We start from the raw sequence: 16,063 nt of genomic DNA, 5'->3' as shown, positions 1-16,063 counted from the left end.
CATAAATTTGAGGAGAACAGAGAAGGTGTCATGTAGACAGCTAGGATAGAGGATTGATGGATTATGGAATATGGTAAAAGCTATAGTGAGTTTCCATCTGAGATTATTAATAAAAGTTTACGTGCAATCAGCAGGCTTGATTATATGTTATTATGTATTATATGTTATATATTATATGTTTTATTATATATTATATGTTTTCCTGTAGTTGTTTTCATCTGTGCAGTGCAAATTCAGGAGAGACCAAACACTGAGAGTAATAACCATGGTTCCCCCTCAACCCTTCAACCCACCCCCAGGAAAATGCAGTAGGGGAGAAGAGGGACCAAGTGAGTTGAGAATGTATACAAGGCAATGATTATAATAATGGACCATGAAAACTAAGCTGGGGAGGAAGAATAATAAAATCTTTAAAAGAAGAGTGAGACACAAGGTAAATAATTATTAGGGTTTGAGGAATACAACCTGAAAAAGTGAGAGTGGCCACAATGAAGATATTAGAGGGAGCAGAGATGCAGGCAAAGAAGATGAACTAATGCAAACATAAAGCTATGCTGCCAAACAGGTTCCCGGAGGGTGCTCTTACTTACAGTACTGACATCTGTCTCCAGTGTACTCAGCCCGGCAGTGACAGAAAGGCTGGTTCCCAGCAGTCACAGTGCAGGTCCCTCCATTTTGGCAGAAATCTTCACAGACTGTCTTACCACAGTTTGGTCCAGTGAACCCCAGTGCACAGATGCAGGTGGGTCTCCCTTGTGGAAAAACAATGAATAATCAATAGAATATTAATAGACTACAGTGGTTTATATTGATAGAGTTGTAACTGGATAAGAATGGGGAAGTCAAGTTTCTGGTCTGTCCACGATTTGTCCTGAGACTTTATACAGTAACACAACCTCTTTAGAGGTATTGTAGAGAATAAGGGTGCATTAAATTAATGCACCATTAATTTAGTTTATAGTTTCCCAATATGTCCAAGGAAGCTTATGTTAGAAGCTAACAAATACTCAAAGATCATTTATGGATAATTATACTTGCACATACATTTTGAATCCGTAATTTCTTATATCATTCCTGTGATTCTCTTTCATGACTATTTTGCTTTTCAATTATTTTCAGTCTACCCATATGTGGTAATACAGATTATATTTCAATTAGAATATAAAATATAGATAATCATATTTCCTATTTTTTAATCATTAGCCAACAACCAGTGCCTATTTTACATAAGGACTTCTTCTATACTCACTATAAGTAAATATTTTTACAACTTTAAAGTAGGCATGTCATGCATAATGATTGGATTTATCAATATTAGTTATTTATTATGTATTTGATTTAAATATACATGCTCTGTTTAGTACATAAGAACTAAGTATTATTTTCCATAATTTTTATATTTACTCACAAGGGACTGCTATTTAAAGTTGGGGAATAAGAAGATAATTTAGAAGTTTAATGAAAATTGCACAAATAAAAATTTGATGAATCATATTTGAATATTTTTATTTGTTCTGTGAGAATTAACAGCAGAGTGAAAGTACGCAAACCTTTAAAATGTTTGGAATACAAATGGTTAACTGTTCTATTAAGAATGTCTCTAACATCCAGCTGGTTAAAGACTGAGTAGAAAATAGAATGCAGAACTAGCTCTGTAGTAGAGACAGAAAACATTGGTAGGAATAAAGAATGACCATTAGAGTTTGCCAAAAAGTAAAGAAAAAACATGAAAGATAATGAAGAAATTCTGGTGTAGTTTCCATTTAAATAGAACTCAGACAAAGCCACTCAGTTAACAAGCATTAGAGATTATACTAGTCATCTCCAATCTTGTCTTTGTAGACCTAGAAGCATAATTAAGGTGGTTAGAGAAATTCACAAATGTCAGGCTTGCCAAGACCTGAACTAGAAAAAGTCATAATTTGTCTCTATTGCCTTGAATTCCCTATATAAGGATAAGCCTACATTTTGAGCAGTATTCTTAAGTGAATAAAATACTTGCAAATAAAATTCACTTGCATTTCCTGGAGAATAAACTGAAACTCTACAATTTTCCAATTAATTTCACTTTGAAAGGATTCTACATAATCAAGAATGCTAGAAATTGTTGCTCTAAGTGAACAAAGTAATATGTATTTTACAGTGAGTAGCATTGTTCTAAAACTTATGATTTATAAATGTTATTAGTCTGGCAGCAGATAAATGCCTATTAGTAGCTTGGGAAAGAAGGCAAATTTTATGTAGAAAAGCTGAGTAACTTCATTATTTCTGTTGCCAAAAGAACTTGCTTACTAAATTTTAGCTACATATTTTCCTTGCGGTGGTACAAGTTTTTCTAGTTTTTGTTGACATAGAAACAAAATATACTCTCTGGCACATTAGTGAGTGAAAAATAGACACAAACAAGAGAACAAAGGTGGCATTGGGTGAAGAGGTGGATATTTTTGGAACATGGTTACCTAGGAAAATAAGAATACAGAACAAAAGAATTAATTCCTCTTTTTCCATAAGAGCTCCCGAATGACCTACAGAGAAATAGAGCATGTAAACACTAATACAAATTAACCTGAGCTAAATTTGAAACAAACAGTGCAAAAAATATAGTAGAAATCCAACTGCATTAGAGTGATCATGAAAAGTGGCACAGTGAGGTAGGATGTAAATACTGTAAATTCATGGTTTTCTATATTGATTACTAGTTTTTTGTTTTGGATCTTTTTTTTGTTTTGTTTTTAAATCAGGAGTAAAAAAAAGAGTAATGCAATAAAGGTTTGAAAAAAGTTAACAAACCACTGACGTATTTTCAAATTCTTTCTCCTGTCACTCAGGGAAATGACACTGTAGGTTTGGTACTTTCATCTAAGCTGTTTTGAAACTAGGTAGTCTGACCAGGTTGTCCCTAGCTAGCATATGCCCCATGTCATCCACATTTCAGCCAAATTATTTTCAAAAGATCTTCATCTGTCTTCCTTTGAAGACAAATTTTCTTTTTGATAAGTAAAAATCTTCACATTATGGGGAATATTATCTAACTGAAATTGTACTGATACAGAAGATCTTTTGTTTGTTGATGAGAAATGAATCATCTGCTAAAGAATTGTATAATATGCTCCTTCTAACATTTTCAAGAATCTTTCTGGGTGTACCCTAACAAGTTACACTGAAATAATTTCCAAAGATTATTTTTATTATCGTATTTTTTTAGGTAGCAGAACTTGATTTTGATATTTGAAAAGGAAATAGCAATGGTAGGATGATTAAATCAAAGATTTATAGCAGTGATGTATCTGGCAAGTTGGGGAGTTGGCAGTCTACAAGGAGAGCCTAATCAGAAAAAGTGTCAATTGACCTAAGGAAGGAGTAGGAGGAACTGTTTCCTGGCACTAAATCAGCCTTGTTTCCTGGCTCTAAATCTGTCTTGTTTCTATAGCATCCTAAGCATGGACATTGAGAGAGTAGCTTCTCTGCCTAGATTCATGGTTTGTCAATGTGGAACCATGAGCAAATATCACCTCTCTGTCACTTTGTATATAAAATGGAGATAATAATAGTACTTACTGCATGGATTTGTTGTGTAGAATCACAAAGAATAAATAATATAATTCATGCAAATCATTTCTAACTGTATTATACACATAGGAAGTACTCAGTTACATTTTAGCTCAGATTATTATTTTTTCCTATTGAATGACATTCATCATTTTAACCATGACTTATCCTGTGATTCAATCATACTTACAAAGGCACTGTAATATTTTATGTAAATCATTCTGAAATGTATATTATATTACACAATTTATTTCCATTATTTATTTAGAATAAAATAAAATTGGAATTTATTTTTATGCTGGCATTACAATAGAGCCACAATTCTCCATCAACTTTACTGACTCCAATACTTTTAAACTTTGAATGATGTGCCTTTTCCTCTTTTTAGCTTCTAAATATGTTCAATTCCACTTTTAAAATAAAGAACACACAGCAACAATGAACAAATATAAAAAGAAGGCAAACATAATATTTGCTAAATACATGTTTGTCAAACTGCAAGGTTTGATACATCTCTAAAATTCAAAAGATAATTACATTCCCTACTTTCTATTCTAACAACACATGACAAAGTGAAATATGCAATCCAATCTCTCACTGGGTTTGGAGTATTTATTTTTTAATTTACAAGATAATGTGTCTTGATATACTGCTTCCTCTTGTGTTCTCAGAAGAGAGACCAGATCTCTTGATATGGATATATGGTTATGAAAACTGATTCTGGTTCTCCAGTGTTAATAAAGGTTTAAGAAACGAGGTGTTGGCTGGGCATGGTGGCCCACACTTGAAATCCCAGTAGCTAAGGAGGCTGAGGCAGGAGATTCTTGAATTTAAAGCCAGCATCAGCAATTAGGAGACCCTAAGCAACTTGAGAGGACCTGTCTCATAAATAAAAAAAAAAAAAAAAAAAAAAAACGAGCTTGGGATGAGGCTCAGTTGTTAGGTGCCCTGGTACCCATCCCACCTCGCAACAAAAGAGTAATGTGGTTTTGCATTTACTGAATATTTATGTTATATTTAAAATTTACCTCTCTTCCCTCCACTGTCAAATACTCTGATATTTTCAAAATCACTGTACTCCTTGACTTCCCCACTAATTGTACAATACATTCTAACTAGAAGTTCTTTCTCCATTTGGCTTCTAGAACACTAACACTGATACTGCTATCTTTTTCTAACACTGCTTATATTATGATTCTTTTAATGTTTTCTCTTTTCATCTCTCAAAAACATTCTTCCATATGTATTTCTGGTGATATTAACCCATTATATGGCTTCAACAATTATCTTTCTGAATGCTATCATTTTAATTCTTGTTTGTATCATCCAATGTGAATATCTTTGATAGCTCTGTAGGTACATAACTCTTCCCATGTTCCAAAAGAGAACATTCTTCTTCTCATTAACCCTCATTCTCAGTGACATACATATTTTTTCCCCTCTAGTACTATATTTAGTCCATATTCAAAAGTCACACTGGATGTTTCTTTGCAAAATATCTTGCTAAGACATATATATGCTCCCATGATTAATTTCATGTATAAACTTGACTGGGCTGAGGGATTCCCAAAAAGTGATAAAACATATTTCTGGGTGTGCTTATAGGGATATTTCAGAAAAGATCAGCATTGAAATCAGTAAACTGAGTAAAGATGATCCACATTCAACAGGTTTGGTGGGTATCATTTAATTTACTGAAGGCCTACATAGAAAAATACAGTGGAGGTAGGCAAAGTTAAGCTGGATCATCTAGTTCTTCCCTTGGACTTTGGAGCTCTTGGTTTTGGGGCTATTTATTTCCCAGACTTTCAACAGAATTCCTTCTCCCCCTCACTCCTTGCTTAGGCTATTAGGATCGAAACAGAAGTACAGCATTGGCTCATCTAGTTCTCAGGCCATTAGACTATGACTGAATTACACCATGAATTTCCTGATTCTTCAGTTTTCAGAGGCTCATGTGATTCATCTATATACATATATGCTAATTCCCATAATAAATCTCCTCTTATCTATCTATGAACTACTAGTTCTTTCTCTCTAGATGATCCTCATACATATGCATACCACATGAGGAATTTAATTTCACTTATTTGTACTTCTTATGTTCATAGAAACATAAAAATTAGATGCATATATATTTTAAAGTGTTCCAGTAAACAAAATACTACAAATTGAATTAGTATTAAACTGCTGCAATATAACGGGATAAACAACATTAGCTAATCTTAAATAAGGTGTAACTAAAATCTCTAGTCACCTATAATTAAAATAAATATAGTTAATGAACATACATTTACAAAATTAAATAGTATATTGTTTATTTAAAAAAAGTAAATGTCCCAGAATCTTGTAGTGTTCTTTAAATCTCACATTTTATGTCCCTTCATAGCTAAAATCATAGTCTCAATAAAAATGGCTGATTAGAAAATATTTCAGAGATAATATTTAAAGGAAGCAAATAATTTTTTATATCATGTAAGGTTGTAAATGATCTATTGTTTGATAATCAAATTGTGTGGCTTTAGACAACTTATATTTCTTCTCTGCATGTTATTGTATAAGGGGTCACCAGCAGTGCCTACCTTTTGTAGGCAAAACATGTGACACATGTCTGCCACATAGTAAGAGCCAATAATTGGCAGCTTCCTCATCAGTGGTATTGATGATATTTTTCGACAAGTTACTAGTACTTAAGCAATTTAACCATAACTGTGTATATGCTTTTGTTAGGAAGCTTCATATGGAATCTCATTGCTTATTTTCCCCCTTTTGAATATAATATGCCCCAAAGAATAAGTAGCCAGTCCACATATATTGTCTCAATGTAACATATTTTTAAATATATAAAAATAATAGACTCTTTTCTATTATTTGGACAAGTAACTACATGTATATCATAAAGATTATCATTCATCTCTGTTAAAAAGCATTAAGGTTTTATAGTTTAGTTATAGTATATCTCTAGATAAATGGCCTGTTTAACTATATGCCCCTTTAGTTCTATAGTCCTAGTCAGCTGCTTCTCTGATGTGGGCAGACAATGTCATCTCGTCAGTTTTCAGTGATAATAGGCAACATCTTAGAGCACGGACTTTGGAATAACCTAGGCTCTGTTTCTAGTCCACTTACCTATTCTAGCTCACATCTGAAAGATATCACAGTGTAAACATCATACAGTCATAAAAATTAAATCATTTACCTAAGAAATTTATCAGAGATCTTCGTATTATTAAGTATTCAGAATATAGCGATCATTATAATAAAGATAAGAGTAATAAGGTTTATAAAATTTCCAAAATATTATACTATGTTGAATACAGCAATAACTATCAACCTGCTAATAAAATTTTGGAGTGTTCCTACTTAAGTAATGTGTCAATCAATTTAGATGTACATTTTTTCAAAAACAATGTTTTCATTTGAATATTATAAAACTGTATTATGATGATATATTTCAATAATTTTCTGTAATATTAGTGAATGTCTGCCTTTAAAACATAGATTTATTTGATAAACTGTTTGTAAGCTGATTATAAAATACTGCTCTTTGGTATGATTTAATCAATGTTGAATAGCTTAAAGTAAGCGAAATGACCTTTGCTCAATATTAGCTTTTTTTCAATATGTACATAGTCCTTGAAAATATGTGTTTGATTGCTATTGGAAGCAATTCCATCTAAAGTTCCTGCAAGGTAATGACCACTTATTATTTCTATGAGGTAGATGTATGCTAGGGTCATTATAAATTTACTCAATTTTTAAGCAAGTTTTCATATTCAGTCACTTGTCCACATGGACCATACCTCTTACCCTGTTTAAACTGGTATTTGTTGAGTCAGTCTGATACTCTTAAGTTTTTGTCCATAGTTATGGTATTTGATAATGTTTCCTATATGCAGAATCAATGTTTAGTTCCACTGGTCTGATGAACACATTGAATATATGCAGTAGCAGTATATACGTGACATTTAAACTTCAGAACATGTTTATAAATGTTTACATTTAACATCTTTTTTTAAAAATACTATCTAACAATAAAAAAAAAAAAAAAAAAAAAAAAAAAATACTATCTAAATGTGACATACTTTTTACAACATCTTTAGTATTTGGACAATAGCCACAGCCTCACATATTGTTCCTTTATACAGACAAGAAATAACAAACTGAGAGACAAATCACCACAGCATCATTCAGTTAGTTACAAAATTGCAATCCAAAAGCCTGTCTCCTGTCTTCTTGTCCCCAAGACTACACTCTATAAAATCTGTCTGGACTTCAGACTTAGATTCAAGAGATAAAAGTTCTGAATGTTTTAAAAAATTGCTAGTCTTTTTGATAAGGAGATTTGACATTCTACTTTTCCACTTAATATACTGTTTTTCTGGACTAAAAGTGAGTGCCCATTTATAAATAATTTCAGCAAGTTGACTATAGCTGTCGAGTCGTCTTAAGTATCACAAAGATAACAGAGAACTATTCAACAAAGCCTGACAAAGAAAAGGAAGAATTGTGGGCTTTCTCCGTTTCCCTCCCAGGTAATCCTTAATATATTCTGACATGTTTCAAATTATAGGTCACAATCTATTTATACTTCTGGAAAGTTCATTTTCAACCAGCATTGTGGAAACAACACTGAAGCATTTTTGTCTTTTCTGTGAATATAAGTAAGCTAACTCGAGCCTTCTGACATTAGCTCAGAGAGTCATGAGATTGAATAATTTAGTATCACTCTCACCACATGGTCCAAAGGAATCAGTAACTGTGAATCATGAAGCCAGCAGCAGAATTAGAGAGAAACTTATTTTCATAGTTTTTTTGTGAGGATTCAAAGAGAGAGAACAGAGATTGTAACCTAGTAAACAAATACACATACTTTTGTGATCCTGACAGTCATAATTATGTTATTTTAATTTCTAATAATTCTTATTATTTTAATTTTTAATAATAAAAGTAATTGAATATTTAGAAAACAGAGATAAAGAAGAGAAGGAACTATTCCTTAGATAAACATTTTATATATGGACTTTTTTGAGAAAAACAACACAACATGAGGGTATTATTTTAATTTTGAAATACATATTTTCAAGTTTGAACTTTCATGTGTGTTTTCTATTATGCAAGTAAATATCACAGACCTAGTCAATGATAATGAATAAACATTTATTCATCTCATCATTCTGGAGGCTCAAGGTCAAAGGGCCACAACCAGTGAGTACCTTCTTGCTGGTGGGACACTGTAGTTCTGGGGTAGTACAGGATATCAAATGGCAAGACAGAGCAAACTTGACTTATAATATCTGCTCTCACACTAACTAATCCAATCCTGTGAGACCAACCTTAATCCCATGAGACTTTATCCGGTCTTTGTAGACATAACCCAGTCTCTGGAGAAAGACCTTAATCCCTTTCTGAAGACAGTGCACCATGACCTAATCATCTCCCAAAAGCCATACATTTTGACACCACTGCACTGAAGAATAGGAGTCAACATGAGCTTTGAGAGAACCAACCACATCCAACCCTAGTACTAGGATACAGATTACCAGAAGTGAAACAACAGACTCTTTTTGAACAACATCCGGAAAACTAAGGGACTGTAACAAAATCTAGATGATTCCTTTCAGGTAGTGCTAGTGGTTGCAATTCCAAATTATGAATGACCATACTGTACTAAAATGAATTGTTCATGGTCCTTGAACTGTTGATGTTTCTAGACCAGTGGGGGAAGTGAAAATATACTCAACCAACATGGAAGTCTGTATAATAATGGCCAGCATGATTGCCTTTGGTTCTGTCATATGCCCTGCAATTTCTCCAGAATTATATTCTAATCTCATGTTACATGTCACTACCTGGAGGTCTCACAGGCACCTCAGAAAAAATCCATTTCATCTCTCCCATAAGAACTCTGCTTTTCCTGTGTTTCCTCTCCTGGTAAATGACACTGCCATCCACAGAGATAACCAAGCAGGAGATCTAGATTCTCTACTGTATGCTTTAAACTCCTACATTCACACCCAGCCTTTCACCTTTCTTGTACACACTACTTTTAAAGCTTTTTAGTAATGCTCAACCCCATAATTTCTCTTAATCTCACTGCCTCCACTTACAAGAGGGCTACACTTGTTTCTGCATCATAACCGGCCCTACTTGTTTTTTCTCCCTCTAATCTTATCTCATGCTCATTCATTCACCATACTGAAGCTGGTATGATATTTCCAAAGTTCAAATCTAATCATCTTACTATTTCTGCTTAAGACCTACCTTGTCCTCAGGTTAATGTAGTTGGTGAATGTTTGCTTGATTAATTAACTTACCATATTTTATTTTATTAAACTTTCAGAGTAATTTTCATATACAGATTTTTTTCCAATTGGGCTCATACTATTTAGCAGTTTCATATATTGTTCTTCTTGTCTTAAAGTAGATGTAATTTTTTTCTATATTATTAAATATAATTGTGAATGTGTTTATTATTTGTAACATAATTGTCATCTTTTAGATATGCCATATTTCATATATATTTTATATATATTTCAGACATGTCATATTTTACATATTCTAATAGATTTTGAGGATTTATTCCCAATTTGATAATATCACAAATCACACTATTGAATATGCTTACTTCTATATTCTGTGCATTATTATTATTATTATTATTATTATTACATGATCCTTGGGGGATACTTCTAAAAGTGACATTATCTATACAAAGAATATTGAAACATTTTAAAACTCTTACTGAAATTTTCAAAAATTACTTGCTACAGGTTTAGATTCTTAATATTTTCCACTAGTACTAATTTAATAATGCTGGCTCTTTCATGGCTGTGGATTCTTCCTCTAGTTATTACTTCTCAAATTCCTCCTATTATACTTTATTTTTTACTTGTAAGAATTATATATTCCAATGTCTTTTACTTATTAATTTATATGCTATGATTTTTTTTAATTTTAACATTGTTGGTTATTCTCTTGAATTTTAAAGAACTGAGTAGAGCTAAATATTGAGCTTTTAGTACTTCCCAAACATAATTAATATTTATGTTAAGGGAGCAAGAACGCCAAGTTTAATTTAAAAGAAAAAAATATCACCCTCATTTAAATAAAATATGAAAGAGAGGATAGTTTAAATATGTTTACTATGTTTTGATACCCAATTAGGTGATTTTGACTTTACATACTAGGCACCTAGGTGACTTGAGAGGCTTCAGTTCATGTTTCATCATAAGTTTCATGATGTTATTGAGTGTCCAAGAGTTATTATTATAACTTGTCTTTGATTTGGGGCAGTTGCTTGGACAGAAAACTCCTGAATGACTAAGAAGGAAAGTTCTCCCCATCTACCCAACTCCTATTATAAAGGGCCCTCCCATCATGGAACAAGATTTTATTCCCACAACAGGGTCCATTTTTATCCTTCTGCTTCATTTCTAGTAATAAACCTTCACTGACAAAGCCCACTGATGTAGAAACAGAGAGCTACACAACGGGCTTCTCCTGTCTTCCTGTTATATTCATCACTTAAACTATTGCCTAGCGTACACAATTATACTGTCACCTTTATGGAGTCAGTCCCACTTTTGTGTCTGACTTCCCAAAGCAAGATTTGCCTTTCTTCTCTGCAAAATTCCAAACTTTGGGATTGGAAGTGTTTGGGTTTGTTGTCCCAATTTACAAACACTCTAATTTCATTCCCCTAAATCAACTATGTAGGTCACCCTGATTCCTCTTTTTAAAATCATTTAAAGTCTAAATAGCAGGCCTGTAAGAGTAAGGAAAATATCAAACAGGTCGAATATACCTTAGAGGATAAGTATTCATGAAAGTAAAATTAAATGCAAATATAGATGTTAATTGCATAAATGTCTTAATGATATCTATGATACATAAAACTTTCATAAATTATTCAATATTTTCAATAATAGAATGATTGAATAATACTATGCTTTACTCTGACTTCCACTGTTTTTCTCAGGGCAAGTTTTATCTTAAATATATCCTCCTATTAACAGGTCATATAAGCGAACTACATGGACCCTTATTCATATAATAAATGTCAAAATATTTCATTTTAATACTGTTCTACATTAATATAACTCATATATTCTATTTTTAGTGTTCTTACTCATTCCCACAAGCAAGATTTTAATTATGCCTCTCAGATGTGTGCTTTTAATTAACTGATGGCATATTCTTTGTTCAATTATTATTGTCCTATACAACTGTCATAAACTTATAAATTTTAATTAATGCTGCCCAAACCCAACTTATATAGCATCCACACAGGAATTTGCCAAAAGGCTTAACCGTAAGTAAACCAACAATGAATAAATCCATGAATTGCCCATTGGGATTTTCTTAACAAATTAACATTTGTGTAGATATAATGAGGTTCTCTAGTCTGTAATACCAAACAATGTTTTTATAAAACTATATTTTTTAAAAGTGAAAAGTTCTTTGTAAATGACTTAATTGGATATCACACTATTAATAATTACTGAATTTTGTAAGACAGTATATTACATGGCAATATCTCACATTGAATTCCTATGAGAACTCACTTAACACTGGTAATCTGCAATGCAATTTTCCTGAACATATCGTCTATGGAACTCAATATCTAAATATTTGGATACATAAATAAAGTTGATATGTTACAGATTTTAAGAATGCAGCAAGGTCTGGACAAATGATTTGAATATAACCTTAAATGTGCTATGCCTACATGCAATTCAAGATTCATTAATAAGTCAGCAGATCCAGTGCTTTCTAGAGATTCACTCTTGTGGATTCTTCACAAGTTGAATGGTTTAGCCATAGTATGGAACATCAAATGGTTCAGTTGGATTGAATGTTACTAAAGATAATTATAAGTAAATCATCTCACTACAACTCAATGATTTTCATTATCTTAATAAGAAAATTTTGTGACTAATTAAATAATTAAATATTCTAAACAAATCATTTGGCAAGAAATGCTTCTTTCCTAAAGGAAATGATAAGCATATTACTAAAATACAAACTCACACACATTTGTTGAACTTGTATTCTCATTTGCATTTTTGATAAAGGAACCAGTACTATAAGTACTATAATTCCTCCTACAGCAGTAGAATGTATTCTATGTGTGAAGAAGCTTCCCTTAAGCAGAATGAAGATATGTGCTAAAATTCCTAGTGCCTTTCAATCAAACTATAAATATATTTCCAGAATGCTCTTGAGTACTTAGAATACCTTAATTATTAATTAATCATAAATCAAGAATATTTAAAGACATAACTACCAAACTTTCACAATTAGAATGCAAATCAAAAACAGCTTGGTTTCTCTAAACTCCATTGAAAACTCTTCATGTGACTCTTTCAGATGGCACTATGCTAAATATTTCAAAGAATACCATAAGCAATACAGACAGAAAGAACTCTCACTAAGATATAAATTAACCATGTAGTGAATGTGAAGATCATATAGATTGATTTTCCATTTGACTAACTAAATTTGCATTTATGGTACTAAAATTAAATGTGCATAGATTTCACTTTAATAGTTGCATAATGTCCCTTGCACTGAATATTGGAATTTAAAAATTAGATTTTTATGATGTATTGGGGTTATTTCTTCTCATGGAAATATATTTTGAATTTAATACAAGTCAGTAGGAAAACATATTCAATGTTAACTTATGTGCCATAGAGAATATTTTTGTAAAGGGGATTATTGCATAGATTAAAAATATCTCAATTGATAAGTGAAATATTTATTAATTCACTAACATGTAGTAACTTTATATACTACACTTTGAAATGTATTAGTTACAAGATGAGAATCAAGATGATCTTAGGTGTGTTTTGGTATAGTTTATTTTCATTTAAATGAACCTAATTTTCAATAACAATTGAATTTTATTTTTAGGTAAATTGCAACAAAAAATATGGACTTTGAAGTTAAACATGTAAGACTTGGAAAACTGGCATATTAAAGTCATTCTGGGTCATGGTGAAACTATCTAAAAGCACTGACTGTAATGCAATATACACTCAACATAGTAATTTTCATTATTATAATTAAATTTTGTGACCTGACCTATAGAGATACTGAATTTAGAAAAAAAAATGCCACTGTTGAAATAATTATTAATTTTAATTTTTGTTAATTTATTGTTAAAATTTACTAATTTTCTCAAGACATCGGGTATTATATTTGCAGTATTAAGTATTCACTTATATTTTCATAAGGAAGTAAAAATGCAAATGATTTGAAAATACAAAGGCACTCAAATGCTTACCTAGAACTGATGGTGTACAAGTTCCCCCATTTTGACAGTAGTTGCTACAGTGATTGATTTCACACCTTTCACCGGAATAACTAGGCCAACAATGACACCTCATATCACCCTTCTCATTTAAAATACATTTCCCTCCATTTTCACAGGTCAATTTGCAGGAATCATCTGGTTGGAAGAAAGATGCAGGTGAGCATTTTGTTCAGGTCACGATTTAGTAAGCAGAGTTCAAATAAACAAACTTAGTTTAATCCTAGATTCTTATTTTCTTTCATGAAACAACTAACATAAGCATAAATGTTGGGAAAAAAATAAATAATAGCTAAAAACAGAGAAATAGATTCTAGTTATTGGATAGTGAATAAAGACCTTAAATTGTTTTTTGTTTCAAGCTTCAAGCATTATTAACCAATTCTTAAAATTACCTTGCATTAAATAATGAATAAACTGAAAGTTTATAAAAGTAATATATTTCACTACCAAGGAGTTTTCTTTTGGGTTTGAGAAAACATTATCTATTTCATAGTAGTAATTGATAAAAATCAAGTTGAAATATTTAGGATATATTTTAGCATCTCTATCCACATACATACAAACACACTACCACATCCTATGATGTATGTATTTATGTGTCTGTATATACTTTATATTATAGAAATGTTTAAATGAAAAGATACTGTTTGATGTCAGTCTTCACTAAAAATACAAAATATGCCAAACTAGAAGCCCATTCAGATTTGGTGCAAGATGATGATAAGTCAAAAACAATATTTAGAAATTATGGAACATTTTTTTTCCTAAATATTTGGCATAACCTATCTACTACAAAATAAGATTTTGCCTGAGAATAAGAAATGATCATTTAGGGGTATACAAAAGCATCTTAAACAATATATTAGTATGACTTAAAATAAATATTGATTTATAATCATTTTCCAAGTGACTTTTATGTGTGTGTTTGACCTGCCTGTCCTTCATTAGAAATATACTGTATTACTTTGAGCAGGATACAATATTCAATGGAACAAAACTGAAAATATGTTAACAAGCATTCTGTTTTAGAATATGCCCTTTGCTAAAGCTGTGTCTTTTACATGGTAAAATTACATGAAATCAATAAAGCCTTTATTTATCACTCAAAGTACATTGGCCCATGCATGACATAGGCTTGACTGTACCACTGTAATGATCACAAGAACATCTGGATTAACTTCAATGACTTATTTTCTATATGTGTAAGTATCAAATTGATATTCCAAAATTTTACATTTATAAGAAGGACTTATGAGTAATAAGGCAATGTATATAATATAAAGAAAATAAGAAAAGTGTAATAAAACCTGTCTTTATGGCCTCATTTGGTCACTTTATTAAGCATACAAGTTAACCTACCTAAGTCTCATTTACATACATACTATAAAAGGAACTTAGTGGCAAAAATACAACTTAACTCAAATTTTCTGTAAATATTAAGTTGGAAAAATATTTAAATGCCAAAAGTTTGTAAATACTAAGTACCTAAGTATATACCACATACATATAAACACAAAAGACAATTTGACTACCAGCTCGCATCTAGTAGAAAGAAGAAGAGCTTAAAGTTGGGTCTAGAGGGTGTATTGCTAAACTTCAGCAAGCAGGTAAGGCACTTATTTGGCAAAATAAGCATGAGACATTTGTCTGAATTGTTTCATGAGTGCCCACCAGGAATGCTGAGTACAGTGCTCAAGGAAAGTAACATCTATGCATGTCAGGAGGTGAGCACCTGAGGAACTGAATGAAACTTTGTGTGCCTGGACCTGGATTAAAGAGTGTGAGGAAAGAAATTAGAAGAGGTAAGTGTCCTTAAAAAGATAAGTAGGAATAACAGAAAGTCATTGAATGTTTTATTATTTATTTCATAAAAGTAATGTAGAAAACTTGAAGAATCTAAGAAGGCTGAGAGTTAATGTAGTGGCAGGTGTTAAACTGAAGGCAGGGAGATCATGAGGACTTCATTTAAATCCTCTGGCTAGGTCACATGATGCCCCCAAATAGAATAATGTGAGCTGAGTAAATGTGGGATTATCCTAACAATAATTCTGAAATGAGCATCGCATCAGTAATTTCTGAAGAAAATAAGGGAAAATTAGGATCATTCTTCAGTTTCTGATCAGGACAACAAAATGGGAACATGAGGATAATAGGAAATAGAGAGGTGAGTTAGTTTTTTGTTGCAGGGGAGGT

At 31.7% G+C, this 16,063-nt stretch overlaps 1 protein-coding gene across 1 annotated transcript in view; it reads right to left on the bottom strand.

The window, feature by feature from the left end:
• Lrp1b (LDL receptor related protein 1B) overlaps positions 1–16,063 on the bottom strand; it is a 1,566,902-nt gene that overhangs the window by 64,780 nt on the left and 1,486,059 nt on the right. The window contains exons 83-84 of the mRNA XM_077110319.1: positions 13,841–14,005; positions 591–752 (exon numbers count right to left, since the gene is read on the bottom strand). Of these exons, the coding sequence (XP_076966434.1) occupies positions 591–752; positions 13,841–14,005 (327 nt within the window). The remainder of the gene's footprint in view (positions 1–590; positions 753–13,840; positions 14,006–16,063) is intronic.

Source organism: Callospermophilus lateralis, chromosome 9 (genome assembly GCF_048772815.1).
Source record: "Callospermophilus lateralis isolate mCalLat2 chromosome 9, mCalLat2.hap1, whole genome shotgun sequence".
Taxonomy (NCBI): domain Eukaryota; kingdom Metazoa; phylum Chordata; class Mammalia; order Rodentia; family Sciuridae; genus Callospermophilus; species Callospermophilus lateralis.
The sequence above is the reverse complement of the archived record's forward strand: the minus strand, read 5'-3'. Positions and strand labels throughout refer to the sequence as shown.